A 27,407-nucleotide genomic window follows, 5' to 3' on the forward strand; every position below is an offset into this window, starting at 1 on the left:
AAGTCACAAAATTCAATGAAAACAAGATTCATGGAATAAAGCAGATCAGACTTCATCCCTTTGTCTCTGACATGGGAGTGTGTCAGTTGCTAGACAGATGTCTGTTTTGAAAGGGTCTTTGCATCTTTTATTTTTTGGCAGTTGTACAGTTTGAAGTTGTATAATTGTTCTGCTTCTTGAAAGGCTAGGTTTGCAAGATAGTCTTGGCATGGCTCTTCAGACACAGGCCAAGCAAGCCTAGACTTTTTTCTCTCGCTCGCTCTCTCAAAGTTCACTAGCTTTTTCTGATTTGACTATTGGTTTAGTCCTGCAGGAGAGAAGGCTAAGTTGTAAGCTGCCTTCTCTAATTGCACAACAGTACGAAGTGAGCTCACACTCTTAACTTCTGCTTCATTTACAAATCTGAGTATACCTAGAGTTTTCTAAGCAATAACATTCTCCATGGCAAGAGTTAGGTTGTCTAAATCAAATGCGCTGGAGTAGCTGGGGGAGTAAAAGAATAACTGCTGCCTTGAACACCTTCTAATCTAAGGCCAAGCTCACATCAGGAGTGCTTTACCAGTGTGGAGATCCATACTGAATACCAGCAAAATGCTCCTAGCCTGGATACAGGTGTTCTGGATATGAATACCTAGTAAGCCCCTATACTTCAGTGAGTAAGTGAAATGCGTTCTACTTGCAAGAGTAGAGTCTATACTACCTAAAACTGTGCACTGCAGACTTCTGGCACACTGAAGTTGATCTGCAGTTTGAGGTGCAATTTGTGATTGACCAGCTGTGGCACAGAAATCTGTAGTGTAGATATGGCTTTATCATAGGGCAATAAAGATAATGGTAGAATGAGAGCAAAGATTGATGACATTTTCCATATATGATAGTGATGACTACTGTTAAATAGCTAAGTTAACAAACCTTTTTGGGGTGGAAAGGGGATGGGTAGGGAGTAGCAGTGAGTTGAGGGGTTGGGGTTGGGAAAAGAGATTGAGTCAAATGGAGGTAGGTTAATGGGAAAAGGGGTTTGTGGTGTGATAAAGGTAGAGTTGAAAAGGAGAGTATGAAGCCAGTTTCTTATAAACATCAAGAGGCTGGAGTTGAAGAATCTTTCTTAAGTTTTTGCTGCTCTCAACTTGCATTATGGATTTTTGTGCAACTGGAACTGTATCATTGCTGCCTTATGGTGGTGGTTATCTTGACATGCTGATGCTTATCATGACATAACTCTCTTGGCAGTTTGATTCACCCAGACTCTTCGGCTTCCACATTGTCAGCGCGCCTTGCCTCTGTTCAGGAGGATTCAGGGAAGTCTCCTGCTAGAAACAGGTAAATGAACCAAATCTATATGCATCTGTTGAAGATTTCTCTCTTAAATATGCAGTGCAATACATTATAAATATGAATTCAAGGTGATTCAGTTGAATCCTTATCTCAATTTTGAGCCCCTGATTTGATATAACAGTGGGGACCATTCTGTCGTTAATGACATAGTCCAGCTATGCTCCATCTCTTAGATGGGCAGGCTGGATGAGTGGCACAGTGCTAGTCTGTGGGCTGAATCCTGGGTACCCTGCAACCTTAGCCCAGCCTGGAGCAGCCAATCTAGTGCACAGGGTGATGCTGTCTGGCCACCCTGTATAATGTGGCTCCCCATGGGTCTGGAAATTTGGCAGCAGGGAGTGACAGTTAAGACTGCCTGTTACCAAGTTGTTGGACACTTGAGGAGCCTTATGAGCTTGATCCTGCCCATGGGTTGGGAGTTGTGCACCCCGGTGTACTCTCTTGGTTGAAATGTGACCTGGGCTCATTGAACAGCCCACATGTAAATAATACTGAAAAAGACTACCCTGGGTAAGTATACTAATAGCCTTGCTGCTTTGAGGAGCTTCTAATATAATTGTGTGTGGCTGACAGGAGTGGGAAGAGAAACTATAATAGAGCATGGAAATGGGAATTCTAAGACCAAGGAAGGAAGCAGGGCAGAAGATGGTTGTAGGGGTGCTTTTTTCGGGAGCATTTAGAAAGAAGAGATGCTACGAACCAGAAAGTTTGGAGAACAAGAAGAAGGTTGAAAAATAAGTAGCTTTCAGGAGGAAGCTGGAAAGCCAAGAGAGAACAAAAGTAGTAAGGGAGAAGCAATAGAGTAATCGGGTCAAGAGGTAAAACTAATGACACTGGGATGCTAAAATTAAGGGCACCAGGTTCTGGTGGCTTTTGTATAGGGTGACCATATGTTCCAGGTTGGCCAGGAGAGTCCCAGGTTTCATAGGCTGTCTGGGGCAGTTGTAAATTGAAACAAAAGTCTCAGATTTGGCTGCTACAGGCAGAAGCAGAGGCTGTTGCTGTCTGCATTGCTCAGCATGGTTTCTGCTGAACAGCAGCTGGAGGTGGGGAAGCAGGCAGGCCTGGGCATCAGGGCCTGGGCAGCTGCTCAGGGCGAGGCAGAATCTGCTAGCAGCCTTGTGCTTTGCTGCTGCCCAGGCTGGAGCTGTGTGTGGTGACCCACTCACCACCAGAAACTACCCAGGGGAGGGGCTGCTCCCAGCTGGGTCCAGCCTCTGCATGCAGGGAATGGAACCTGGCTGCAGGGTTCTGCGCTGTCCTGCCCTGCCTTGTCATTGGGGTCCTGGGAGCTGGGGGGTGGGGGGTAGTGCAGCACGTGGATGCTTCTCCCCCCCCCGCCCTTCCCCCTCCCCTCCCCACCCCGATCCCAGATTCAGATGACTATAATATCGTCTACTTATGTAGCCTCTGGCTGCATGCTTCCGTGCTCTTCACTGTCTCTTCTTGGAAAGCTTTTAGCCTGATCCTGGCTAAAGTCCAATTTAGGTTACTAAACTCTACAGTAAGGTCCCCTTTTGATTGAACCGCAACAGTCTTGCTCTTGAGCTCAACAGTTATGTGACTGTTAAAATCCAGTAGGCAGTTACTGTACTTGCAGCTTTTTGGTGAATGTTTGGAATGAATGCAGGATGTGTTTAGAATTTATGTTGTCACAAATGTGTAAGCGTTTGGAGACTGATTATATAGGAACTTTCTTTAAAGCTACTGCTGCTTGTAGAGAAATGTGTGCATGTGTCCTTTTTCTCCACTATTCTTGAATTGCTTCTGCAAGATCAGGAACTTCTGTAGGCTAAGCTAGTTAAATGCTGAGTGTTTCTGAAGCCCATCCTTAACACTTTTATCATAAAGCCCGTTTAGGGAGAGACTGCCTATCAGCTTATGTGGGATCATTCTTAATAATGCAGGTTTACATAGTGTTGCATAACAATTGATTCTAGTCCACTAGATGTGTCAAATCCAGGGGACAAAGATGGAAGAACATGAGGGATAGAACAAAGATAATGCGAGTCTCTTTAATAATGAGGTTACTAAGTGTACTGCCTTAATTTAGAACAGGAGCTGGAAAACTTATTTGGCTCTGAGGGTGGGTCTGGACTACAGGGCTTCCTGCAGGCTGGAATTTGACCATGGGCAATAGCAGCATTAATACCTGCAGTTGACAGACATGCTTTGTGTTAGCATGGCTCCAGAACCCTGGGAATTGGCTTTGTTACTTCATGGCTTCCTCCTTTTTCCCCTCACAAATGCCAGAGATGATTTAGAAACCATGATTTGGGTGGTGGTGGAGAGAGGTGTTACTAAAATAGCGTAGTTATATTTGCTTGCTCCTAGTGCTGAACTAAGTAGTATCATCTCAGCACAGTGCTGCCTGGCATTGTGGGAACCTTTTGCTAGTGAAGCTGGGCAACTCCTAACCATTCCTTGTATCTTCCCTTTTGATCCACCCTTGTGGCATCTCTGGGCCACCAGGTGAGAACCCCTATTATACTGAATGGGGGTTAGGTGTGTTATGGATGGCTTGCAGATGCTCTCTGAATTTCTACGTTTTTGGATACTGCTTGCGGATGCTGCCCTAGAATTCAGGACTGTCCCAAAAGGGTGTATAGTCACCTAACTGTACTCCTCAAACTAGTGAGCCCATGGAAAATGAAAGTGCTTGCAGAGTTGAAGTTGGTGGGTGGAGCAGAGGAGTTAAGTGATCAAGCAGGTGAAAGGCTGGGGAGTTGGAGCATGCCTGTAGTCAGTGATTGGCAAACACTGAAAGAAATTCAAAGTTAAAAGTTCAATGCTGATTAACTCCAATGACATGAAGACTTCAGCAGGTGCCTGAAGAGGACTCCTGTTCCCTACTGGGAGAGATCAGGCCTTCAAGAGTTGGTCCTAAGAGGTTTCTGCAGCCTAGTTACTGTGCAGTGAGTGAGCTGGGTCAAACTGCTGGCTCAGTTTAACCCAGGGGTGCTCAGTGTCTGGCCTGCAGGCCTTGGAATCTGGCCCACAGGGCTCCCCACAGGTCACGAAATTTGACAGCAGGGGAGCAGTGGTAGCTAATACTGCCACCTCACCCCCTACCAAAATCCCAAGCCTTATGCAGTGGATAGTTGCCAGGCTATACCCCCTTTCCTCCTTGTGGCTGGCTGGGGCTGGGCTGTGCCCCCTTCTCCCCTTGGCTGGGCCATGCCCCCTCGCCCTGTACATTTGGTTCCCTTATGGGGCTGGATCAGGGCTGGGCAGCTCCTACACTCCCCTCTGGAGCCAGATTGGGTCCACCAATTGTATCCAGCCTATGGAGGGACTGGATGCTGCTCATCTGGCCCACTAGACAAAAAAGGGTTTTTTAACGCTTAACTCTGAGTGGCTGTCTAGTCTGACTTTGATATCTGTTACGAAATATTTTGTATGGAACATGGAAACCAAATTTTTAAAGCGTAGCTCTATCAGCAATCTGGGATTTGGGGGCAATTTTGATCTGTAGCAACTATTCTCCCTTGGCATCTGTTCTGGATCACATAACACAAACTGTGCACTGTATTTTAGCAGAGAATTCCAAGTCTCAAGTGCTGTGCAGTACTAGAAATACAGCATTCTTGTTCAGTGCTTTGAACATGCTCCCTTTTATCTTTTGTAGCGTTTTAAAGGAGGAAGATAAAGACCTAGGCTGTAGGAGATACAGTTCAATAAAAGTAGTAATGGGCTGGGTCCTGAGGGAGCTTGTTCTTCTGAGATAGGTATTATTTGGATATAGTGAAATCAATGACTTGGATCATGGTAATTTTTAAATATTGTGAGGTTTTGGGACAAAGTGTAGGGTTTGGTTCCCTGCCACTGCTTTCCCTGCTTTAGTGCTGGTGGATGAATTTAAGATGACACTCCACTAATTATTTCTCTGAGAGAATTGTCACAGATTTATAAGTTTTCCATGTACAGAATTTAATTATTGGGAGATGGTTTTAAATTTGAAGCCATCTTGGATTTCTAGTGTAACCATCATCTATAGTGGCAAAGCCTTCTAGTGCTGGGGTTTTCAACTTTTTTGGATCAGTGTGTATACCTGGCGGCTGGATGGGGAGCAGTGTACCCATGGTGGCTGGATGCAGGAGGGTGGCACGCAGTTGAATGTGGAGCGGCAGCAGCCACCATGTGCAAGCTGACCCTGCCTCCCGTGTCCAGCCAGGTGGGCGGTGCCTGTGTGACAGCGTGGGATGGTGCATAGCGGCACTCTGAGGTCTCCGCCTGCCTGCACGTACCCTTTCGGGCCTTCTCAAGTACCCCTGGTTGACAGCTCCTTCTCTAGTGGATCTTCACCTGCAAAGCCTGTGTAATATAGACTTGCTGTTACTGAACTGTTGGGAGGAACCAGTGCTTCCTCCCTGTAGCAATAGCTGACTCTTTTTCCCCTTGTTTCTTTTAGGCTAACATCAAAATGTGTTGAAGAAAGGCATATGAGGGTATTTAGTTTATGATCTTTGATGACCAGGTCACATCACAGGCAGCCACTCTTTGCTCCAGCATTCCTTTTGCCTATCTGATTTTCCTCAATCACGGATGATGTCAGGGCAATCTGCAGGCTTTGAAACATTCTCAGAGAATCTGAAAAGGCAATTCCCCTTTTCTTCCCCCACCTTTTTTTTTCATTCCGACTTAAATAGCCTTTCTTAACTGATCTATCTGGTAAATTGTTCTTGGACAGAGATGCAAATATGTTAATGTGTACCACTGACAGGTGGTCTGTATAATACTGGTGGTACCCATACCACAGATTGGGAACTGCTAGTCTAGGTCACAGATAACAAGGACATGTCTCTTAACTGTTTAAGAGTTCAGTAGCCCCTTAAGGTTATTCCCTTACAGTCCCTTTTATAGCAGAATGACTACAGTAATTTGCTCTATTGTGAGATGTTAAAGCTAGCTGCTAGGGCTGTGCGAAACAGCACTGTTCCGATTCGACTTGCGTTTTGATGATTCTATGGAACAGTGTTTTGTTTCGGGTTTCGTTTCATTTTGAAAGCACTGTTCAGTTTTGTTTCGCCAAAACTGTTTTGCTGTTTCGACACTTTTTCAATGTCTCACCCATAGGTAATTATGGGGAAACATAATGTAGCAGACAGGCAGATCAGGGGCTTGCTGGCACCCCTGGGAGGGCTGCAAAGGCTGTGCTGGAGTCCTCCTGGGGGTGGGAGCCTCTGATCTGCCTGCCAGATGAGAGAAGCTGGGTGCTGCTGCCTGGGACCAGCGCTGGGAAGATTGCTGGTGCTTCTCTAAACCAGCAGGCAGGTCAGGGTCTACCGGCACCCCTGGGAGCGCTGCGGGGGCTGTGCCGGACTGCTCCCGGGGGTGCAGGCCCCCGATCTTCCTGCCTGGTGACAGGAGCTGGGTGCTGCTGCCTGGGGCCAGCGGCAGCACCAATCTTCCCAGTACTGGGTGTGAGCTGTGCCCAGTGCCAGTTTGTCATCTGGCAGGCAGGTGGGGGGGGGGGGGCACACCCCTGGGAGGACTCTGGCACAGGCCCCCGCAGCCCTCCTGGGGGCCCCAATCTGCCTGTAGGATGACAGGAGGCGGGTGCTGCTGGCTGGGACCAGTGCTGAAGCCAGTAAGTCTGGCTTCAAAACTTGAAACTTTTGAAACATTTAGAGTTCCCTTGTTTCATTTCAAAGGTGTTTCAGAGGCTTTTGTTTCGTTTCAATTTCACTGTTTCAAGCTCCAAATGCATCAAAACAGCTTCCAAAAGAAGCACCAGGTGAAATTTCGCATAGCCCTATTGCCTGCCTCTTTCCTTTAATTTCTAGTATTTGCTTGTTCTTGGTAAGCCTTAACCCTCCTTGAAACTTAAGTCTAATTAACAGCCACTTTTAACTTATATGATGTATTCCTGAGTGTCATCTAGCTATCATTAGCTATTCACCTTGATCTGGGATGATGTCAAGATGATTTGTCTCTTCATAGCTTCCAAGAGTGTTTCAAAACCTGGTGTCATTCTTGTTTGCCTGAATGTGATACTTAGATATTTGATAGTCTTTAGTTTCTTTATTCAGAGTAGATGAAGGGCAATAGATTGGCTGTGTGAGGGATGCTTACACAAAGGGGCCATTTCTGCTGCTCTTTACCCAAAACTACTCCTTTTAAAATCAACTGAGTTGCTCTATTTTTAAATATTTTCTAGCCCTTAGTAATTGGAGAGGGTACCCTCAGATCTTGAAAGATGGGGGCTGGGGTGTGGGGACAGTATGCAATTCCTGACTTGTACAGTGCTGTATACACAAGGTCGGTTTAATTTTTTCCCCCATTTTACAGAATGGTGGGGGAAGGTGAGGGGGTGGGGAAACTGAAGTACAAAGGAGAATAACTTGTTCAAAGTAATATAGCAAGTCAGTTCCCAAACTGGTGGAGGAACTATATCCTGAGGTCCTGTTGCTGCTTTGGGCAGTAAGGTATTCTTCTGCCCACAGCTTGATACACAGAAAATTCTGGCCGCTTTTAAGATGCGAGTGAACAATGCAGCTGATGCTACAGAGAGTGGGTGTTTTGGGAATCTAGGTTATCTTAGTGTGTGTTGGAAGAAATTTATTTGAAATAGCCAGGAGGTATTTTATATGTACTGAGATTTAATAAAAGAGTTTTTTGGGGGGGGGTATAGTGTGTGTTGGGGGGAGGGTGTGCATCTATTTAATAGAATTATTGTCAAAGGAGAAAACTCCTATACTCTGAATCTGTTAGACACTAGTAACAAAATAAATGCTGTAGGGAGTGATAAATGACAAACAATTTGGCGCAACTTACTTTAAGTGGTCGTTGTAACTGAAGCTTAGCATAAGAAACTAATCCAGAAAGTCTTAAATTTGGGTGGAAACAGCTGGCATATAAAAAGAAACTTTGTTTGTTTGTTTTTGTTTTGTTTTATTTGCTTGCAGTGCTCTTTGTAGCCCAGTCCAGGAGCATTTGAAAACTGATCATATTTAGCTGGTGACAAGACTTCCATGGAATTTGTCTTATTATTATTATATGACACTAAATGAGCTAAACTCCCCTGTGCTTTCCTCAGCTCCGTGATATAGTTCAGCTAGCTTTTCTAAAAATTGGGAGTAGTTTTTAGCTATTGCTCTTAAAAATACTTCCTTTGATGCTTGAAAGGTGTGTAATTGCCTCTTGAATTGAATTACTAGTTTTTGAAATCTCCTTTTTATCTGACTCATTGGGAAGATCACATCTACAATAGCTAAAGGCTTTTGGCAAAGCCTTTGTGTTAATAGGTATGTTAAGGACATACTGTCCAGAAAATGCTGTGTAACTGTCCTTAAACATGGATTGTGGAAGGGCCGATGTAGCTTGTTTTACTTCTGTCATCAATGGAATGCAGCTAGTATTTACAGACCTGATTTATTGTGCATGCATGTGTGTATATAATTAAAAAATCCTAGCAACATATTGCTACTGATTTTTGATTCTCTGACAGCTTTCATAGGTAGTATCTTCCTACATCTCTCGCTCCAAAAGCCATAACCTGGAACAACTGTATGTGTTTGTTCACACCAAAAACTCTGAAGTCAGCTATAAGACACTGATCTCTCAAGGAGAGCACTAGACAGACTTTCAGATGTTCTTCCAATAGTAACCCATTAAAATGACTTTCTAGTTCAATGGTACTCAACCTTTTTTGCCTGTGGGCCAATTGGCAGTGTCTGGCCCCTTTGTGGGCCAGATCCAGCTGGTGTTCCTGATTTAGTGTCTGGGTGGACACCATCAGCTGTGGGGGGAGGGGGAAGAAGCTTGACCCAGCCTGTGGAGAGGGAAGGGAGTGTGGCCTGCGTGGGGAGGGGCACGGCATGGCCAGGCCTCAACCTGACTTCCCTGGGAGGGAAGGGTGTTTGGCTCAGCCCTGTGAAGGGGGAGAAGGTGTGACCAGGCCCTGATCTAGAAGTTGTGGGGTGTTGGGGGTGTAGCTTGGCCTCACAGGGGCAAGAGTCACAGTCTGGCATGCCACATGAGGCTTGGGGTTTGGGAATTTGGCAGGGGGGAGGGTGACCATAGTAATGGTCACTACTCCCCTGCTGCCAGATTTCCTGACCTGTGGGGAGCCCTGCAGGCCAGATGCAGTGCATCTGTGGGCCACATTTGACCGATGGGTTGGAGGTTGAGCACCCCGTTCTAGTCTTTCTGGATTAGGAGTCTGTGGCAAGAATAAGCTACCTGTTTTGGGGGGAGGAAAGGAAGGAAAGGTGCCATAACACTCAATATAAATACAATTGCTGCTAGCTCACATGTCCAGCAGATGGCAATAAAAGGAAAAAAATAATGCTCTTCTAAGAAGCTTGCTCAGATTGCGGGATTTTAGCTTGAAGGATGCTATACAGATGCAACAATCCTACAGTGTTGTCTTGTTTTTTGGGGTTTTTTTGTTACTCCTGAGTGTGGGATTTGGCGCCACAGGTTTCCAGACCATAAGGTAAACGTTGGATAGTTCATATTTTAATAGGGAGGGAAACCTAATTGGAATTCTCCCTTTGACATTTGGGTCGAAAAGCTCCACCTTATTGCTTATAGCGTGCTGTTCCATAGAGTTCCATTTAACCTAGCTGTATTGGCATAATAGTGTTGTTATTGCCTCTTTGCATCTCCTGGCTTAGGGTTGTGTTTGGGTTTTTTTTTTGGGGGGGGGGGGCGGCAGCAGTGGCAGAGGGATGACAGGAGGGGGTACAGATTTCAAGCATTGGTATAGATTAGAATATATATCTGCACATACTGCCAAAAAGCTAACTGTGACAGGCAGCACGGCTTAAAGACTTTTTTTTCGAGCATTACAGAACCGGCTTTAGCGTTGTAACAAACTTATCAAAATTAATAATGTTTCTTCTCCATTGCTGTTCTTAATTTTCAGATCTGCCAGTGTTACTAACCTGTCATTGGATCGATCTGGTTCACCCATGGTGCCTGCATACGAGACATCTGTCAGTCCCCAGGCTAATCGTACATATCTGAAAGTGGAAGCCAGTGAAGATGAGCGTAAAATTCTTTTGGTACAAACAAGATTTTATTTGGGCTATGGTGGCAACGCATGCTGTCTTTCTCATACCATAATGTGTACAAGGACTTGATGATCTGCTCAGGTCCCTTCTGACCCTACCAACTATGAATCTTGCTGCCTTGCCTTTGAGTAAACACACCTGAAGACCCAGAGAACACTTGTCCCTATAGGTTATCAAATTCTGCATAGGTATAGTTATTTTAATGTGAAAAAAATTTCATCTGTTGAATGAATGGAAAGGACTACAGGTCACATTGAGTCATGTTTTGATCTTCTCACCCTGTTTGCTTGCAGAGTCAATGTAATACTTTAGTGACGCATTTTTTTTTTTCCAAGGAAAAATCAATGTTAATAGTACAACAGTCTGGAAATATCCTGGTAAAAACTTTGTGTGAACTAGGGATGGGTGAAGAAGGCAGACCTGAAGTGTTAATGTTTAATAGCTTTGAAAACCGACTTTCAAATATTAAGTGCTCTGTAGACATGAACATCACCCAAGAAAATGTAGTGCACTGGAAAGGCTGATATATAATGATTGGCACTGGAGTCCAATCCTGGGTACTGTACAGGAGGCCAGGGGATAGGTGACCTGGGAATACACCGTATGCCCGCCTGCTAAATTTGATTAATATAATAGGATGACTCAAAAATCCAAAGAACTATTTTGCAACATTTCCTGGCAAGTCTACTAGTCCATTACAGAAGTGAGAGTAAAAGACTACTGATCAGAATTAATAAAATATTCTGTTAATTTTCCTCTTTAAAGAGTAAAAAAAAACTTCAGGAGTTTTGGCTTTTTTTGTCTTAACTTGGAAATTACAGGAATAGTAAATCTGATCTTGTTGACATCAGCAATGTAATTGAACTATGCTGTAATAGAGCCCCTCATCATCCATATGGGTGTAGTTGTGTAGCTACTATTTACTTTGGAACCAAATTGTAGTGTACCTGACCCAGAAAGTATGACACTTGTTAACATCTTATGTAAATAAGGGTATTATAGCCTGTCAGCAGAGTTATGAAGCCAGCAATGTACTCAAACACCTATTAGAATGGGGCAAGGTTGTAAATATTTAAAATAATTACCTTAAAAATAAAATGCAGATAATGCCATGAATGGCTGGAGTACCAAACCTTTGTGGAGAAACCCTAAGTAATGATGTGTGTCTGAGAATTATTCTCATGGTAATTCTCTCACAGTGAATGTAATTAAAGGTGAAGAGAGATGCAAGTGTGGTCTCTTATCATGTTGGAGATAAGTTTATCTTTGTGAAAGTGAAGAAGCCTGATTAGTTTGGGAGAAGGAAGTGCCTTGTATCTGCAGAAGACAAAACCCTAATGATTTGAAAGGGCTACAGAAGATAATACCAAGTTGGGCTTGGGTGGAAAATTAACTAAAAAATTGAGTCGGCATAGGCAGGGAGAGATCCTTTAAGAGATGTGATTGCTCTTGCATACGGTAGCTGAAGGGATCTGGAATGCTGTGGAAACAGTTGCAGGCCTTGTCACTGCAGAAGCTCATTGTAAAAACACTACTGCAGGAACTCTTCTCCCCTGCATTTGGTATTGGGTAACTTTTTTGTTTTGCTGTCTCATCCCCACTTTATAGGGTCACTGCCTATAAGGCAAACGACTTTAAAGGTCTGTTCCAATCAGTCCATACTTAACTACAGCTGCACAGAACAGCTTAACTTTTATTTCTATTACTTTACTGATGTAAAGTCAGTTTGAGGGCTCAGAATGCTGCTGTGTAGGCCTTTTATACCGTTTATCATTCTTTTATAGGACTCAGTACAGTTAAAAGACTTGTGGAAAAAAATTTGCCATCATAACAGTGGAATGGAGTTTCAGGACCACCGTTATTGGTTGCGGACACATCCAAACTGCATTGTAGGAAAGGAACTGGTCAACTGGCTCATCAGAAATGGACACATTACCACAAGGTATTCCTGCTATTTTAACTAGCTGTAAATTAGACCAAATCCATCTCCTGCAACTGTGTTGATAGAGGAAGTACTTTCAGTGGTGTATTCTCGTGTGTGTGTGTGTGTGTGTGTGTGTGTGTGTGTGTGTGTGTGTGTGTGTGTGTGTGTGGATCAATAGCTAAATAAGAGATGTGACTGATTTTCCTGATGTCTCCAAACCAAGGGAGAAAATACCTGTAGCCAACATACACATTTTTGCTGATGTGCTAAAATGAAGTAGCAAGTAGTACCAGTAATTTAGGACTCTTCACAGACCTTCCTTTTTATGTTTTTTACTTTTGTGTCATTTGCCCTAGCCTGGAGTGTAGTATTGGTGCTAACTAGGCAGAGATACAGATTACTGGAGATCCCAGAATGCAAATTCAAAATCTAGGGTTGGGAATTAAATTAAATTGGGTTTATTGTGTAATGGGCAAACTCAGCACTTCTTGAAGCATAAAGAATTATCCACATCTTACAGGGTGGAAGGGCAGAAAGTGAAATTGTTCTTTTGCACAGGAGAGTCCTATTCCTTGAATACCGAGGGCCTAAAATTCTGACAAGTCAGTGGGAGCTGGGATAGTGTGTCAGGAAAAGGTGACCAGCACATCAAAAATTTAGCTGTACTGGATTTAGGATTTAAGTGTATGGAGGCTCTTTTTTTGACTTCTAATCCTGCTGCTTGGTCTGCTAATCCTGGTGCTTCTCTAGTGCATTTAAATAGATCCTGGCTAATCAAAAGAGTATAAAATAAAACAGTTGAATGATCTGTCTGACACCTGTCTTTAGTATAAGCTCTTTATTTATTTATTTTCAATTCTGTTCTACATTCAGAGCTCAAGCCATAGCAATAGGACAGGCATTGGTAGATGGACGCTGGCTGGAGTGTGTCAGTCACCATGACCAGATCTTTAGAGATGAATATGCTCTGTACAGACCATTACAGGTACATTTTTTTTGTTAATTCCTTTTTTCCTGTCTCCTATTTTTAAGAAAAGAAACCATGGAATTCAGTTGGGAGTGGAAGGAAAGCTAAGAGAGACATTCCTGGTCATATTCTGCATGTTCGGTCTGCTTCTCTCGTGCTTGAGAACTGGTTTACAAGTCTTGCATCATGTCTTCTGCAGACTTGTTTGGCAGGGGTATGTGTGTATATAAAGATGCACAAATCTGATTAAGCTACCAAAGTGACTTAATTTCATTAAATTACAGTGGATATTCCTTTACCAAGAAAACTTTGAAACTTCCTCTGAGGGTGGGGGGAAGGTAGCCACACAGAAATTTATCAGATCTTAAATGCTCCTTTTCAGGCTAATGTCATGAAGAGTAAGCATCTGGATAGTAAAGGATGCACTCTGGGCAGCTGTTCTGTTGTCTGTCACCCTATTACATATGTACTCTGTTCAGTATGGTGGGAACTGGTAAATGACTGCTGTCTCTGTGAATGATGAGCAGAGAGGAGATTAGTGTGAAGTCAGGCATAAGACAGGATAGAGATGCACCATATAGACTAACTAACTAAATCAGAGTCAGAGATGCAAAAGCTTTCATGAGCCTGAGCTCATCTCATCAGATGAAGTAAGCTCAGGCCCATAAAAGCTTTGTGCATCTCTGATTTAGTTAGTTTATAAGGTGCATCTCTACCCTGCCTTCTGTGAATGATGTCATCTTTATAAAAGATAAAAGGTCTAATAAAAGATATCAGATTCACTCAAAGAACCTTGTCTGCCTATGTCCTTAGGTCAACACAGCTACAACCTACATGCCTGTCATCTTTTAAATTCTTTCTTTAAAGACAGTGTGGGGAATGTGGTATACTCCTCGAGAGAGAATAGCTCAATTCAGGATAAAAAGGCGCTTACAGGTGGTAACACAGATCAGGGAATTTGATCTCTCTCTTCCTAATAAGCGAAGAGGCTTTATGGTGGGAGGAGTCCTCTTTCCTATGAATGGCCCCACTCCTTATTGTTTGAACTGCAGTCTGGAGACTGGAAGCAAGGCCCTGAGTAAGAGAATTCTGTTATGGAAGATACTGTGTAGTCTTTGGCACAAGCTAACTGACGCATGCTGAGAGGTAAGAACTGATGCTGATTTCCAGTTCAGTTTTAGACTGATCTGTGGAAGGACTCTCTGAAGCTTTCAAAACAAAGAAGCTTCTGTTGCAAACTAGTCTTATTATGCAATTCATAATGAACTCCTGACTTAATAGGTCAGCCCTTGCATGATCTTTAATTGTATCTAAAGTTACTTTTAAATTGTGTACAGTCCCTTTGGCATGTAGTTACAGAGTTGATTTGCTTTCTTATTCCTCTGTGATCAGAGCTTACTCTGATCTTGTTTCTGAGCAAACCTGAAACAATTTTGAAGTTGGGAGAATTAAACAGGTCCTAGTGAATTCCAAACCCAGTTATACAATATGCTAAAGCAAGTACTAGAGAGTAGGTGAATTTCTTCCATCAGAGAAGTTCCTCCTGACTGAAATTTGCAGAGTAGGTGCTCTTTAAGATTCCTATCAGAGCCTTGTTTCACAACAGTATCTCTTGATGTAGAGAGCTGGACCTGTTTCACAAAGGAACCTCACACCACTGTTTGGTTAGTCCTAGAATTGAGTGTCTAAACATATGTGCTCCTCTTCCATGGGTTAAGCATGCTGACTTGGAAACAAGTTCAACGCTCAAATCTGCCATGTTGTGAGAGTGAATGGAAAACATACACTAAAACTAATCTTAGTCATTCAATGATTCACTTATGGGATCAGGGTGAAGTGATTAGGAGGAAGATGGGTGTGGACAACGTGAGAATATATTAACTTCTTGTCCTAAACAGTTGCCTTTTTCACCCTGGTGGTGGTGGGGATGATGCTGGATTAGTTACTAAGCTAATATCATTTGTGCATTTTTAAGCCTAATATCAAACTACTATGTTAGATGTTGCTTCAGACCAGGATACTTGGTACCTTTTTGAGATCCTAGGAGGGCTAAATCAACTTAGTCTCTTTTCTTGGTCTCTTAGAGCACAGAGTTTTCAGAAACTCCCTCTCCAGACAGTGATTCAGTGAATTCTGTAGAAGGGCACTCTGAGCCATCATGGTTCAAAGACATCAAATTTGACGACAGTGACACAGAACAGATTGCTGATGAAGGGGAAGATAACTTGGCCAGTGAGTTTCAACTAACTTTTTTTTCCCCCCCAACTCCTTCCCCTACTTCCAGGGCAAACTAGCATAACTCCTTAAGTGTGAACTCTGCTTTGCTTATAGTAGCTATAAAGATCTAAATAAACTATGATCTCACTAGTCCTATTGCTTGTAGCAGATACAGTATTTCATAATTAGTATGACACTCCGTGTTTCTAAATTTAGTATAAGCTTTATTACAGAAGTAAACAGTCTAGCTGTGACTTTTCTCATGGCAGGCTTCACTAATGTAATTTGGATTTTAAAGTGAGCATCTAAAGCATTTCTTTGCAACACCCCATTACGTACAGATAAAAAATAACATAAAACTATGAAAATACTGTATCCCTTTTAGTACTGCACACTGGGCTTTTATGTATTAAAGACCGTTTTTCTCCTGTCCAATCCCCTCATGATACCCATTTGAACCCCTCTCCTCCCTATATCTTCCCCCTTACCCAACACTAAAAGACTCCGCCAGCCCTAGCAAGCGCACCTCAGTCAGCAGCTTCCAGTCCACAATGGACAGTGACTCAGCCGCCTCCATCAGCTTGAACGTGGAGTTGGACAACGTGAACTTCCATATCAAGAAGCACTCCAAGTACCCACATGTGCCCCCTCACCCTGCTGACCAAAAAGGTATGAGATTAGTTGACAGCTGGAGTTGCACATGATGGAGAGCCATATCCTGATAACTTATTACTATTTTTTGTTTGGTGGCCACTTTGTGCATATAGTGCATCTTTTTTGCTAATCACTGCCACCCAACCCTTGATGCTATTGCCTCTGTAGAAAAGCTTAATGAGCCAGCTGTAGCCAGCTACTCTACAGCATGTGCAACTTCTGTAGTAGTTTTTTTTTCCATGCATTTGGAGGATATCCTTCCTTGTCCTCTTCCTAGTAGGGCAGTTCCAGGCATATTGTTTGGATAACTTTTAAGAAGAGACTGCTGATTTGAGACTTGGACATCAGACCAGCACGTTTTTTAAGGGCATGAAAACATCTACTTTTTAAAGCCAGGATAAAAATTCTTGTGAGTGATCAGGAATTGGGAAGAAATTAATCTCTGGTATGCATCTGAACAGGGATTTGCTCCATTAAAAACAGTAATGAAAGATAAAATGAAGGAAGCCAGTCAGATAGTCCAGTGCCACCAGTTGTGTGGTTTGTGAGATGTATTTATTTTTAAAATCTCTAAATGAATTGTCCTTTCACAGTCCATGAAAGTCTGTTTGCTCTCCAACCTGTAACTGATTCATACAATGGCTGGCTGATGAACAAGGGCTGGCCCACAATTTGGTGCTGGGACATTGCAGTGCTTTTAAATGCTGGCGCTCTCAACTTACCCTCTTCCTTTCCTTGCAGCTTTAGCAGGTCTGTTGATTCCTATACTTAGCTGCTGCTGCTTGTGAGCTGCTTTTCCATAGTTTCCATTATGGTGACTTTGTGTGGTGGTTTCCCCTCACCTTTCTCCCCCCCAGTACTTGTAAGTTTTAATGACCCATGTAGAATATCCCTAACATGCACTATTCCTAATGAGCACATATCTCCTTTTTATTTTAAAAAGAACAGACTTTTCTGGTGGTATGGCTCATGAAAAAAGAGCATATCTTTTATGCTTGTATGTGGGTATTTTTCTCTGAAACTGAACTGGAATAAGGAAATGATTAGCAACTAAGAACAGAGCTTTGAGAACATGGGTGAAAGGAGTTAAATTGGAATTCAAGGCTAACTACACTGGTCCCTCTTTGTTGCTGCTAAAAATCTATCAAGAATGATTTTTTTAAAAACTTGAACCCAGAAGCATGCTTAATACTTCCCAGCTAAAGTGCTTTTATAATGCATACCCTGTTTCTGCTAGTGTGCTCTGTCCTACCTTCTCACTTGCATTAGGTGTGGAGAGTTGACACTTCCCAGTAACTTTTTTTTTTTTTCTTGACAGTTGTGTGTGCAGTACCTGGAAACCAGTCTGATACTTGGGTTCTTAACTTAAGGCACTTAAACTTCAAATAGTATCTACAATTATTTTTCACATATAAAAATACATGTCTGAGAAAGTGTCCTCTTGTGGTAAAGCATCTTATCTTTTATATAGGGTACAGCGGCTGGGAGAGTAAAGTATAGAACTAGAAGGGAAATTTACCAGAGATCTGATACCTATTTAAAAAAAATCCCAATGGATATAAACCTCTTTCCCCAGTCTCATTTCTCTCGATTCTGTGTTCTTATTTATAAACACTTTTTAAAGACAATATGGACTAGGTTATTTAAAAAAATCTTAGGATCTCTTTGTTCCTGTGATAACAGGGGCAGGCTAATAACTTGCTGATAATGTGATTCACCTACCTCTGACCTGTAGTTTTGGTAGATACTAACTTAACTAATAGAATCTCCTTCCATAGGATTCTTTTAGGCTTGTTTTTGATTATACTTCATAATGATACTGGAGATGAGCCAAGCATATAGTATTTGCAGAAGTCCTCCAAAAATCAGTTATCACTGATGAATAACAAAATAATAAGCCACCATGTGCCAAATCAGCTGCTTATGTGGTTACCAAGGAAATGAGTGAGGTGTTTGATTTGAAGTCAGGAATGGGTTGGGAACAGGTGATTAAGGGGTGGAGCTGTAACATGCAGTGATATAGCATGTTAGTTTCCTGCTCATTTTTTCAAATGAAATAGAAACTAGTACCTCTGCAGGAGCAGAAGTGCGTAAATAACCTTACCATGAAAGAGAGAATTCTCATTACCAGGGATCCTGGTTTTCTTAGTTTAACCTCCAAGTACAGTGTGAATTTGTATTTTTTAAACTAAGTGTAGATGTTGTCCTGCATCGTTTGAAGGATCTGCACACCAGGGCTAAGTACAGGTGGTCAAAAAGGTTGAGGCTGAATCTTCCATCTTCACAGGTTAGTCTAATCTGCATAGATTGAACCAATAAGCGAGTGAACAGACATTCACTTTTGATTTCAGAAATGCAGCCACATTCCTGCAGTGTCCCAGGCCAGAAGTCGGGGTGCAAGAGCACACCTCCCTGCATGGGTGGAGCAGACAGCTTGGGCCAAGGCTAGCCTGCCCACCCTGAAGGGCGGGGGTGTTTTGTGAGGGAGGTGGAAAGCATTCTGGGCTTCTGGGGGACCATGCATTAACTTGAATCTGAAGGGGATCTGGGACAGAAGTTCAATAAACTGATTTAGGTTAAATCAGTTAAGTTTGATACTACATTCATCCAGGTTTATTTTAAACTGGTTTCACCCATTTTGAAAGTGGTTTATATGCACTGAACTTCTGTTGTGTTACAGATTTGAACCAGTTTCCAATCGCTTATACCGGTTTATGTGGAATTTTCTGTTTAGGGAAAGAAACCACTTATTGTTTTGTTCTGTGTATAGATCAGTGATTCTAAACCTTTTTAAACCCAAGAAACCTCATTTCAGAAACTAATTTTCTACAGTGCTTAGCTTCTTGCAGAGGTTCCATGCAGTGGGGGTGGGGAGCAGCCAGGCAGAGAGAGTCTAAGCCTGCCTCATCACCAGTTTATCTTCACACCTGGAGCCTCAACCTGCCCTAATTAGCTTATCTCTTGCTTTAGATATCTCCTCACATGTCTGTGTTACCCTTCAAACCAGCTCTCAGTACCCTGGTTGAAAATCTCTTGTCTAGATACTAATGGTCTTTATCCTGTAGTACAAAAGCTGCTGAAGGAGTGTGTTGCAAAGGTGATAAGTCTGAAGTGGAATTGCTTTGGGTGGGCTAATTGCTGAAAATATCAGTGTTAAACTCTTTCTTATGGTGTTGCTGTAACATGGCTTCACCACTTCATGTTGAGGAAGCAGCAGGTGTTCAGGGTATCATGGTATGCTTGAGCATGCAGCTGCTGGGCACAGTCAGCTTGTAGTATGGACCTGCCCTGAACCCCCTTGACCAATCTGATTTTTAATAGTTTAGGACAGGACCCTAAAATATACAGTGGTGGTCAAATTAATAATGATAAACTTTTCTGATAAGTGTTTTTAGCCTTTTACATTTTAGCCTTATTACATGGGGAAAAAATGTGTGCTTTTGCCATATAATGTAGTTTTTAGATGAACTTTAGTTTTGTGGCTGTTCTACAAAAAAAAGCATTTTCCTAGAGCATAGATTTAAAGTAGAGATGGTCTTGCTCAAGCAGGACCCAGATGAGCAGAAAGCTTTAGTTCTATACAAAACTTAACAGGTTGGTGGGGTAGGTGGATGAGTGGAGTGCGGGTTTGGGGATAGGTTTCTTCCGGAATAAAAGTTAGTAGTTGTCCAGCAGATGCTTCTAGCATCTACTAGTTGTGAAAAATCTATTGTAACTTCTCCAGGGAAAAGGAAGTGAAGCCCAGATTTTGGCTTAATAAAACTCTTTCGTTTTAGACGTCTCACAATAAGGAACTAAACTTCGTGATGACACACATTCTTACTCAGGGCAGCAAATCAGTAGTTTTCTGATGCAGAATAAGTCACAACCATGGGGGGCGCGTCTCATGACGCAGAGCAGGAGGAAGAATATAAATTGTAGATTGCAGAACAGATCATGTGTTTCTTAAATTGAATTTCTGCAGAATGCAGAGAACAACTATAAGGCAGTAGCCTAAAATATGCTTCCCTTGTTTGGTTTTACAGATTTATTTGGTTAGTACAGTCAGTGTTACCTGATATAAGACTCATTTAATGTTAGACACATCCATAAAATTCCTTTGACACATCAGAGTTGAACTTGACTTCAGTTTATTTCTGATTGGTTCTGAAGTCAAAGAAAAACTGACAAAAGAAAATGGCATTAATTTTTTATACCTGTTATACTTTTTAATGTTTTTTTATTTTATTGAATTGCAAAAAATAAATACTGTATTCACTATTTTTAACTTTTAACTGTTGAGTGCTAAATCTGATACGTTTTGTGGGTTTTTTTAGTGTAGGCAGTTTAATTGCCACCTTTTAAAGGGCCAATGCATCAACTTTTGAGTTATTTTTCTAAATGGCTTCATAAGGAAGTATACTTTACACTGGAAATAGATGTATGCATGATGATGAGATTCTTGTGGGGCAGAGAAAAGGAGGATGGTATCCCAGAATTAAACAAACAAACAACACCTTTTCCCCTCAGGTAAGCCTAGTATTTTGAACCATGAAGAACCCTCATCCTACACATTCATTCTATACACTCTGCCCCCCCTCCCCCCCCCCCCCCCCACACACACACACACACACACACGCCTTGCTTGAGTGCCATACCATTGTCCCAGGTCAGGAGTTCTCTGGATAGAGGGCTTGTGTCCATAGATGGAAAAGACCACCAACAATAAAGAGCACATTCATTCATCTTCCTAACTTGGACCTGTTAGGGTAGTTTTTTCTTTAAATTGCTCTTTAATGATCCATAATTTGTGGTAACAATGAGAAGCTTTAGCTCTTTCTTGTTATTATATGCCAGTTGCAGAAGTAGTGATGGCCATTTCAAAAACAATGACTTTAATTATTTCTTCCTTTCTGTGAATGCTGGATTGAAGATGGAAAAAAATGGAATGTTGAATCGTAAATCGTATAGGAGACTCTAACTGCACTATCCTGGAACAGATTATATTGTGTCCTAATTTCATACCTGCCATCAGGCCAATTTCATGTTTATATTGGACTTCCGATATGCTCCCAAATAACACTTCTGGTCTACAAATAATGACTTATTGCAAAGACGGGCTCACCAAAATTATTTGATGTGAGCAGGGTATAATAGCTGTCCAGGACTGAGCAACAGTAGGCTGAGACCTCTGGTCAGCATACTTTGAAGTGCAACATGCTGGATTCCATGGGAGACTTATGAGCCCCAGCTTCAGTGATCCATAGCATTTGCTTCCAGCCCTTCTCTCTAATAACACTTCTAAAAATAACACCTTTTGACTTTTTATTAAAAAGTCTTCAGGAGACTGCATCTAAAATGCATGATATACTTGGCAGCCTCTGGTTCCTAAATTCTTGAAGACAAGGGTACAAAATTAAAACTTTTTTTAAATGTAGATGGCTGATAATAGTAAGGACAAGTATCTAGTCTCCGTCACAATTTTATTTTGTTTAGCCACAGCTTGCTAAAGTTTCTTTCAACCTTTTGAGGAACCTTGAGTTCCTGTCAACTCTAGTTTTTTTTCCTCAAATCCTTTACTTGACTATGAATCTGTAAACAGACAGTTGCATATAGATTCCACTATCAATGAGTGTCTAGGATGGGGGGGTTCTTTATGGTTCAAGATACTAGGCTTGCCTGGTTCCACTCCTTTCTCTGAGCCTGAATTTGCCTATTCACTTTCAGCTTTGTCAGTGGAAACAGGCTTTCACCAGGCCTGGATGGGAAGCTAGTTTCTAACAAATTTGCTAAAACTTTGCAAAGCAGAAAGGACTCAAAGCTCATCTGTCAGATGCAGAAAGCAAAATGAAAAATAAACATGGTCTAACTACTATCATCGGAATAATCATAAAGTTATGTAACTCTAGCATAAAAGGATTATGCAGAAATATGTGACTTCATGTTGAGACATTCCGTGTGTGGTCATTTATCCCTGAAGACATGATTTCGAACTCTTCTGCCATTCTTGCTGTATAGGAAATCTTATTTCAATTCTGTGTTTCTTTTGAGATGCCATGAATCTGTGCTATAAATATGTACTTGCCATTGCTTCATCTAGGAGCAAAAGAATCTTTTTAATTAGATTCTCCTGAAATTAATCTTGAATTTCAGGGGTATGATTTTTTGGAAAAGGGTGGTGGTGCTATCGAAGGACTTGAGATTATCCCCTGTATCCCACCCCCACCTCCATAAAGCTATTTTTGCAGAAGCTAGATTTTATTTATAAACTTGCATGTGACGGTTACAGCTGATCAAAGAAACTTTTGGAAAACATTTTTGCAAGTAAATTACTAAGTAATTGAAAAACACAGTATTTTTCTTAGTCTATGCCAGTGGTTCTCAGCCTTCTTAGACTCAACACACTTTTCACTAGACTTTGGGCACTTCTTGGAAAAATGCCAGCTCTTAGTTTTTGCTCTTTTTTTGACTACAGAGAAATAAGAGAACAGTTCTTTTGTTGCAAGGAACTCAAAGACCTCAAAGTCAGAATGCTTTTAAGACTATGGATTCCTATTTGAAATGTCTGGGTTTATCTTGTAAATTGTTTGCACACTTAACAGTGTTAACATTGCTTGGTGCCCTACAGCACCTCTGAAAGGTTCTTAAGGCACCCCAGGGTGCCACTGCACCCTGTTGAATCACTTACCTGTGTAGTGTGCGTGCATATATATAAATATGCACATAGCTACTTTGAAATTTGTCTGCCATATGTGAATCAACATATAACTTTACTCATTTTGTATATTACTGAGGGTGCACTTGTTGGCCTTAATTCCTCAATCCATTTTAAGTGGTGTTTAAGCCTTTCTCTTTCCCTCTCCTACTTCCGTGCCCTCTTTAATTTCCATGTATTTCTGTTTCCTTGATTGGGTAAGAAGCTTGGAATCGCAATTGGATTGCCAACTCTCTTGCCTCTGAAATAGCAGGTTCACAAAAGGTTCAGTTTCAGAGAATAAAATAGGTTGATAAAGAGAACCCATTTGCCATCACGAATAAGTAACTTGACCAGGTGCCTTCTAAGTAAAGTATTTTTTCTTCTCTGGATGTAGACCTAAGGAAAAACTAGGTATGTTTATCTTGGTATGGACAGAATCTCCCTTTCCAAGTTGGGAAACTCTGAAAAGTCTGTTATGTTGGCTTGATATCTTTTTAACAATTAAGCAACATTTGTACAGTCATTCTAGATCCTTAACAGAACAAGTATGAGAGGATATTATAGTCTTGACCACTCACCAACCTGTTACTACAGCAGTGACTAAATACTTAAATGAGTAACTCTTGTCTTGGTGTGGGTGTGTACATCATATAATTATCGTGGCATGCAAACGTAACCTGTCATTTTTTTCTGTCTCCTCCCATCTGTCTGTTCTTCCCTTTCAGAGTACTTGAATCCTGACAACGGAGGGCAACAGATGATTTCAATAAGTGACGCTTTCATCAAAGGTGAGATGAATTGGAGATGTTGCTTCAGTGTTTAACTAATGTGAAGATGAATGAATATTCTTCCTCATTTCCTTTTCCCCCTCTGGGGCTTCCAGGAAGAGCTGGCCTAAACATCCCAACGACTCCTTCATTTGTCAAAGGGACAGCTCCTGTCTTTGTAACAAACTTAAGCTTTGGGTAACTTTACTCTTTGTAGGGGCATGCTTCAGCCAACAGCTTGCTTGTAGGAGTCCGTTTAAACAAGCTTGAGGAAAAAGCTTCCTTGATGTACAAACTGGCAAGCTTTAGCGTTTTGTGGGTGGGGAGTTGTTAAACATGTATGTAAAAGAGACATCAATCTTTCAGATTCCATTAAGCTTTTGTGCTCGTTTCTAAGTACATGTATGAGAACATATATTGTATGCTTAAATTCTGTTCAGCTTGAAAACTTAATCTAATTTTTCAAATCCTAACAGATCTGTTGTCACTGCTGGAATGGAAGCTCTCTAAATAGAATAAACCTGAGAGCCAAGTCCCTTTAGAGTTAATGAGGTGTATTTTAGTATTCCAGCTGATGCTAAAAATGATTTGGACTAATTCATAAAATAAATAAGAGGGAGGGGGAATCTACCCAAGTACTTCTTTCACTGGCACCTGACTCTTCCCAGAATCTGCCAAATAAGGATTTTAAGTGAACTTCCTTGAAAAATTAGGTTATGCATTTCTTGATTATATTTAAATATGTAAAACATTGACAGGTTTGCTGCCTATATATTAGGTTTAGCCTCCAAAAGAGGAATATGACAAAATTATAGATTATCCTTTTTCTAGTATTTACTAATCCTATGGAGACTATTATATCTGGTGCCACAGGCAACCGCTTGACATTATAGAGCTTCTGGAACATGACTTTATGATGATGGTTTTATAAATAACTTTATAAATAATATTTTTACATATAATGTATATGTATCTGTTAGGACTGTGTGAAGCTTCAGTCGCTGATTCAATTCGGCCCAATTCAGTGGCCAAACCTCCAAATCGGAATCTAATCAGGAGACCCTTTAATCTCTCCGAATCAAATTGGAACCCTCCAAATTGATTCGGAGAGATTCGATAATTCAGACATAGACACAGCTTTAAATGTTTTTCTCCATACCTCAAGGTACCAAGCAGCTAGTGAATGCTGAGATGCTGGGCCAGATGAAGCATCCCACAGGAGCGCAGGAAGGTCCCCAGCATGCTTGGCTGTGGACCCAGAAGTGGAACAGGAGCACTTCTGGTCCACTTCTGTGTCCGCCACGGGGCGTGCAGGGGACGCTCCCCCCGGCTCGGCAACTAGTGCCTCCTTGGTCTGGGGAGGCACTCGGGGTCCCCCTGTGGCTGATTGCAGAGCCATTGGTGTGCAGCGGGGTAGGGGGTCCCCCCGTGTGCTAAGCAGCGGACCCAGAAGTGGACCAGAAGTAGTTCTGGTCCACTTCTGGGTCAGCTGCCAAGCACTTGGTCGGGGGGGGGGAGGGGGGTGCGCTCCTGTGGGATGCTCCATCCCCCCCACCATCTCAATGTTCATAAGCTGTGCCTGGTACCTCGTGGTATATAGAAAAAACACACCCCTAGTGTGTGTGTTTGCGTAGTACAATATAATATGACTTTATATAATTCTTACTGTGGCATTCATGATTTCATTTGTATTATTGATTATATAATATGACCAATACAGGGATAAGTGGTGTTGACAGAGGAGATTGGTAACATGAAAATACTAGCATTAGGGCTGTGCGGAGCTTCGGTAGCAGATTCGATTTGCAGGAAATTCGGCTTGATTTGGGGACCGAATCTGAATCGAATTGGGAGACTAATTAAAAGCTCTGAATCAATTCGAAGCATCCAAATAGTTCCGGAAAAGATTTGGCTGCTTTGGAGGTTCAGTCTTTGGCTGAACAGGCAGCTGACACAGCTGCTTCCAGCTGGTAAATCTTTTGGGGTTGAGGGAAGGGGGAGGGAGGGATTGGGGCTGGGACAAGCTGCCCAGCTGGTGTAGGGGGAGTGTGTTACTCAGGGAGGAGGGTTGGGGTGCAGGATATGGGCGCGGCAGCGCTGGGAGCCCTGCTGCCACTTGCCCAGATGGGGGTGGGATGCAGGCGTAGCTCGCTCCAGGCAGAAGTAGGCAAGCGGCGGCAGAGCAGAGTCCCTGCTCCCAGCTCTGCAGGTGCAGCAACACTGGGAGCAGGAGCTATGCCCTGCTGCCGCCTGGAGCAAGCTGTGCCTGCATCGTGGCCCCCCTCCTCCTCCCCCCTCCCCCGGCCGTGCTGATGGGGCAAGCGACAGTAGGCCCCTGGTTCAAGTGCTACCACGCTAGCATCAGTGCTGGGAACCGGGACTCTGCCCTGCCGCTGCTTCCCAGCTGGTGCGGGAGGGCATGGGATATGGGAGTGGTAGTGCTCAGAACGGGGGCTATGCCCTGCTGTCGCTTGCCCAGCCGGGGCAGGGAGCAGGGGCGGATTGTGATGCAAGTGCGGCTCGCTCTGCCTGCATCTGTGCTGGGAGGGGGACTCTGCCCTGCCGCTGCTTGCCAGCCGGTACGAGGGAAGGGCACGGCAGCTTGGGGAGTGGGGGCTATGCCCTGCTGCTGCTTGTCCCCTTCTGCCTGGAGCGAGCCACGTCTGCATTTCACCTTCCCACCCCAGCTGGGCAAGTGGAAGCAGGGCACAGGCCCTGCTCAGAGCACTGATGTGCCCACAAACTGGCCCCTGCTTCATCCCCCCTCACTGAGTAATGTGTCTCTCCACCCCAGCTGGGCAGCTTGTCCCAGCCCCAGCCCCAACAGATTTACCAGCTGGAGGCAGCTGTCAGCTACCTGTTTAGTCTATGGCTGAATCTCCGAAGCGGCGCCAAATTTTTTGGATACGATTCAGCTGAATCGAATTGGGACAGCTATTCGATTTGGAGATTCTAATCAGTGCCTCTGAATCGGCCGAATTCGAAGTGAATACTTGCCACTTTACATGGGCTTAGTAAGCATGTGCAAACTTGCCTTTAAACATTAAAAAGAAAAATCACCCCCCAAACTTAAATGGAGTCACTCCTATTCATGAAAGGACCTTACTTGCTTCACTGCATGAAATAATTGGATCTTTATTAGTACCATCTCTCTCTGGTTCTCTCTAACAAAGTTAAATAAATTTAGATGAGTTGTTTTTTGTTTGTTTGTTTGTTTTTTTTTTTAAAGTAAAAAAAGACTACTGTCCAAATCAGGCAGCAGCAGGATATAGTTACTAAATTACATGTGGTTGCTTTTTTAAGCTTAAAAAAAACCATGAACTGGCTGAGGAGAAAAAACCCCCAAACCATTTGGTATGTAGCATGACAGCATATAAAATACGTATGATGGCATCATCAACTACGGCAGTGGAATATAGTGTGTTAAGTGCTTGCAATGTCAATTTAGATTCCAGCCCAAGTTTAACTTTTAAAATATTTGCAAAGACTCTGAGCTGCATAAGGCTCTTGAAGTTTTCTGTTCACATTTAAAAAAATGGATCTTTAAAAGACAACATGCTCATGTATTATAACAAATATATGCTCTCTGACCTTTTACTCACAGAATCATTGTTCAATCGGAGGGTGGAGGAGAAATCCAAGGACCTGTTTTTCACTCCCTTAGGCTGGCATCACAGCAATCTGGATCTGTTGAGGGAAGAGAATGGGGAGAAACAAGCCATGGAGAGGCTGCTGTAAGTTTTAAAATGCATCAAAGGGGCAGGCTTTGGGTTAAATATTCAAAAGCCCTCTCCTGTCAGACTAATTTTCACTGATTTTTTTTTTTTTTTTTTTTTTTTTTTTTTTT

General features: G+C 42.5%; 1 protein-coding gene and 1 long non-coding RNA gene across 6 annotated transcripts in view; one reads left to right on the plus strand and one right to left on the minus strand.

The window, feature by feature from the left end:
• PIKFYVE (phosphoinositide kinase, FYVE-type zinc finger containing) overlaps window positions 1-27,407 on the plus strand; it is a 99,169-nt gene that overhangs the window by 28,357 nt on the left and 43,405 nt on the right. For 3 of the 4 annotated variants that reach the window (XM_014594219.3, XM_014594220.3, XM_014594221.3), the window contains 8 exons: window positions 1,231-1,320; window positions 10,208-10,346; window positions 12,140-12,297; window positions 13,153-13,264; window positions 15,331-15,478; window positions 15,965-16,132; window positions 23,519-23,581; window positions 27,165-27,294. In XM_014594219.3, the coding sequence (XP_014449705.1) occupies window positions 1,231-1,320; window positions 10,208-10,346; window positions 12,140-12,297; window positions 13,153-13,264; window positions 15,331-15,478; window positions 15,965-16,132; window positions 23,519-23,581; window positions 27,165-27,294 (1,008 nt within the window). The remainder of the gene's footprint in view (window positions 1-1,230; window positions 1,321-10,207; window positions 10,347-12,139; window positions 12,298-13,152; window positions 13,265-15,330; window positions 15,479-15,964; window positions 16,133-23,518; window positions 23,582-27,164; window positions 27,295-27,407) is intronic. The other variant, XM_019492222.2, reaches the window with a different exon arrangement.
• On the minus strand, window positions 792-27,252 carry LOC109284302 (uncharacterized). Of its 2 annotated transcripts, none has more exons than XR_002091709.2 (3): window positions 27,163-27,252; window positions 10,227-10,304; window positions 792-1,310 (listed from the first exon to the last, which is right to left on the minus strand). It is a non-coding gene; the product is annotated as an uncharacterized LOC109284302 (long non-coding RNA). The 2 variants fall into 2 exon arrangements; XR_002091708.2 differs by having other exon boundaries at window positions 27,152-27,251.

Source organism: Alligator mississippiensis, chromosome 4, assembly GCF_030867095.1.
Source record: "Alligator mississippiensis isolate rAllMis1 chromosome 4, rAllMis1, whole genome shotgun sequence".
Lineage (NCBI taxonomy): Eukaryota > Metazoa > Chordata > Crocodylia > Alligatoridae > Alligator > Alligator mississippiensis.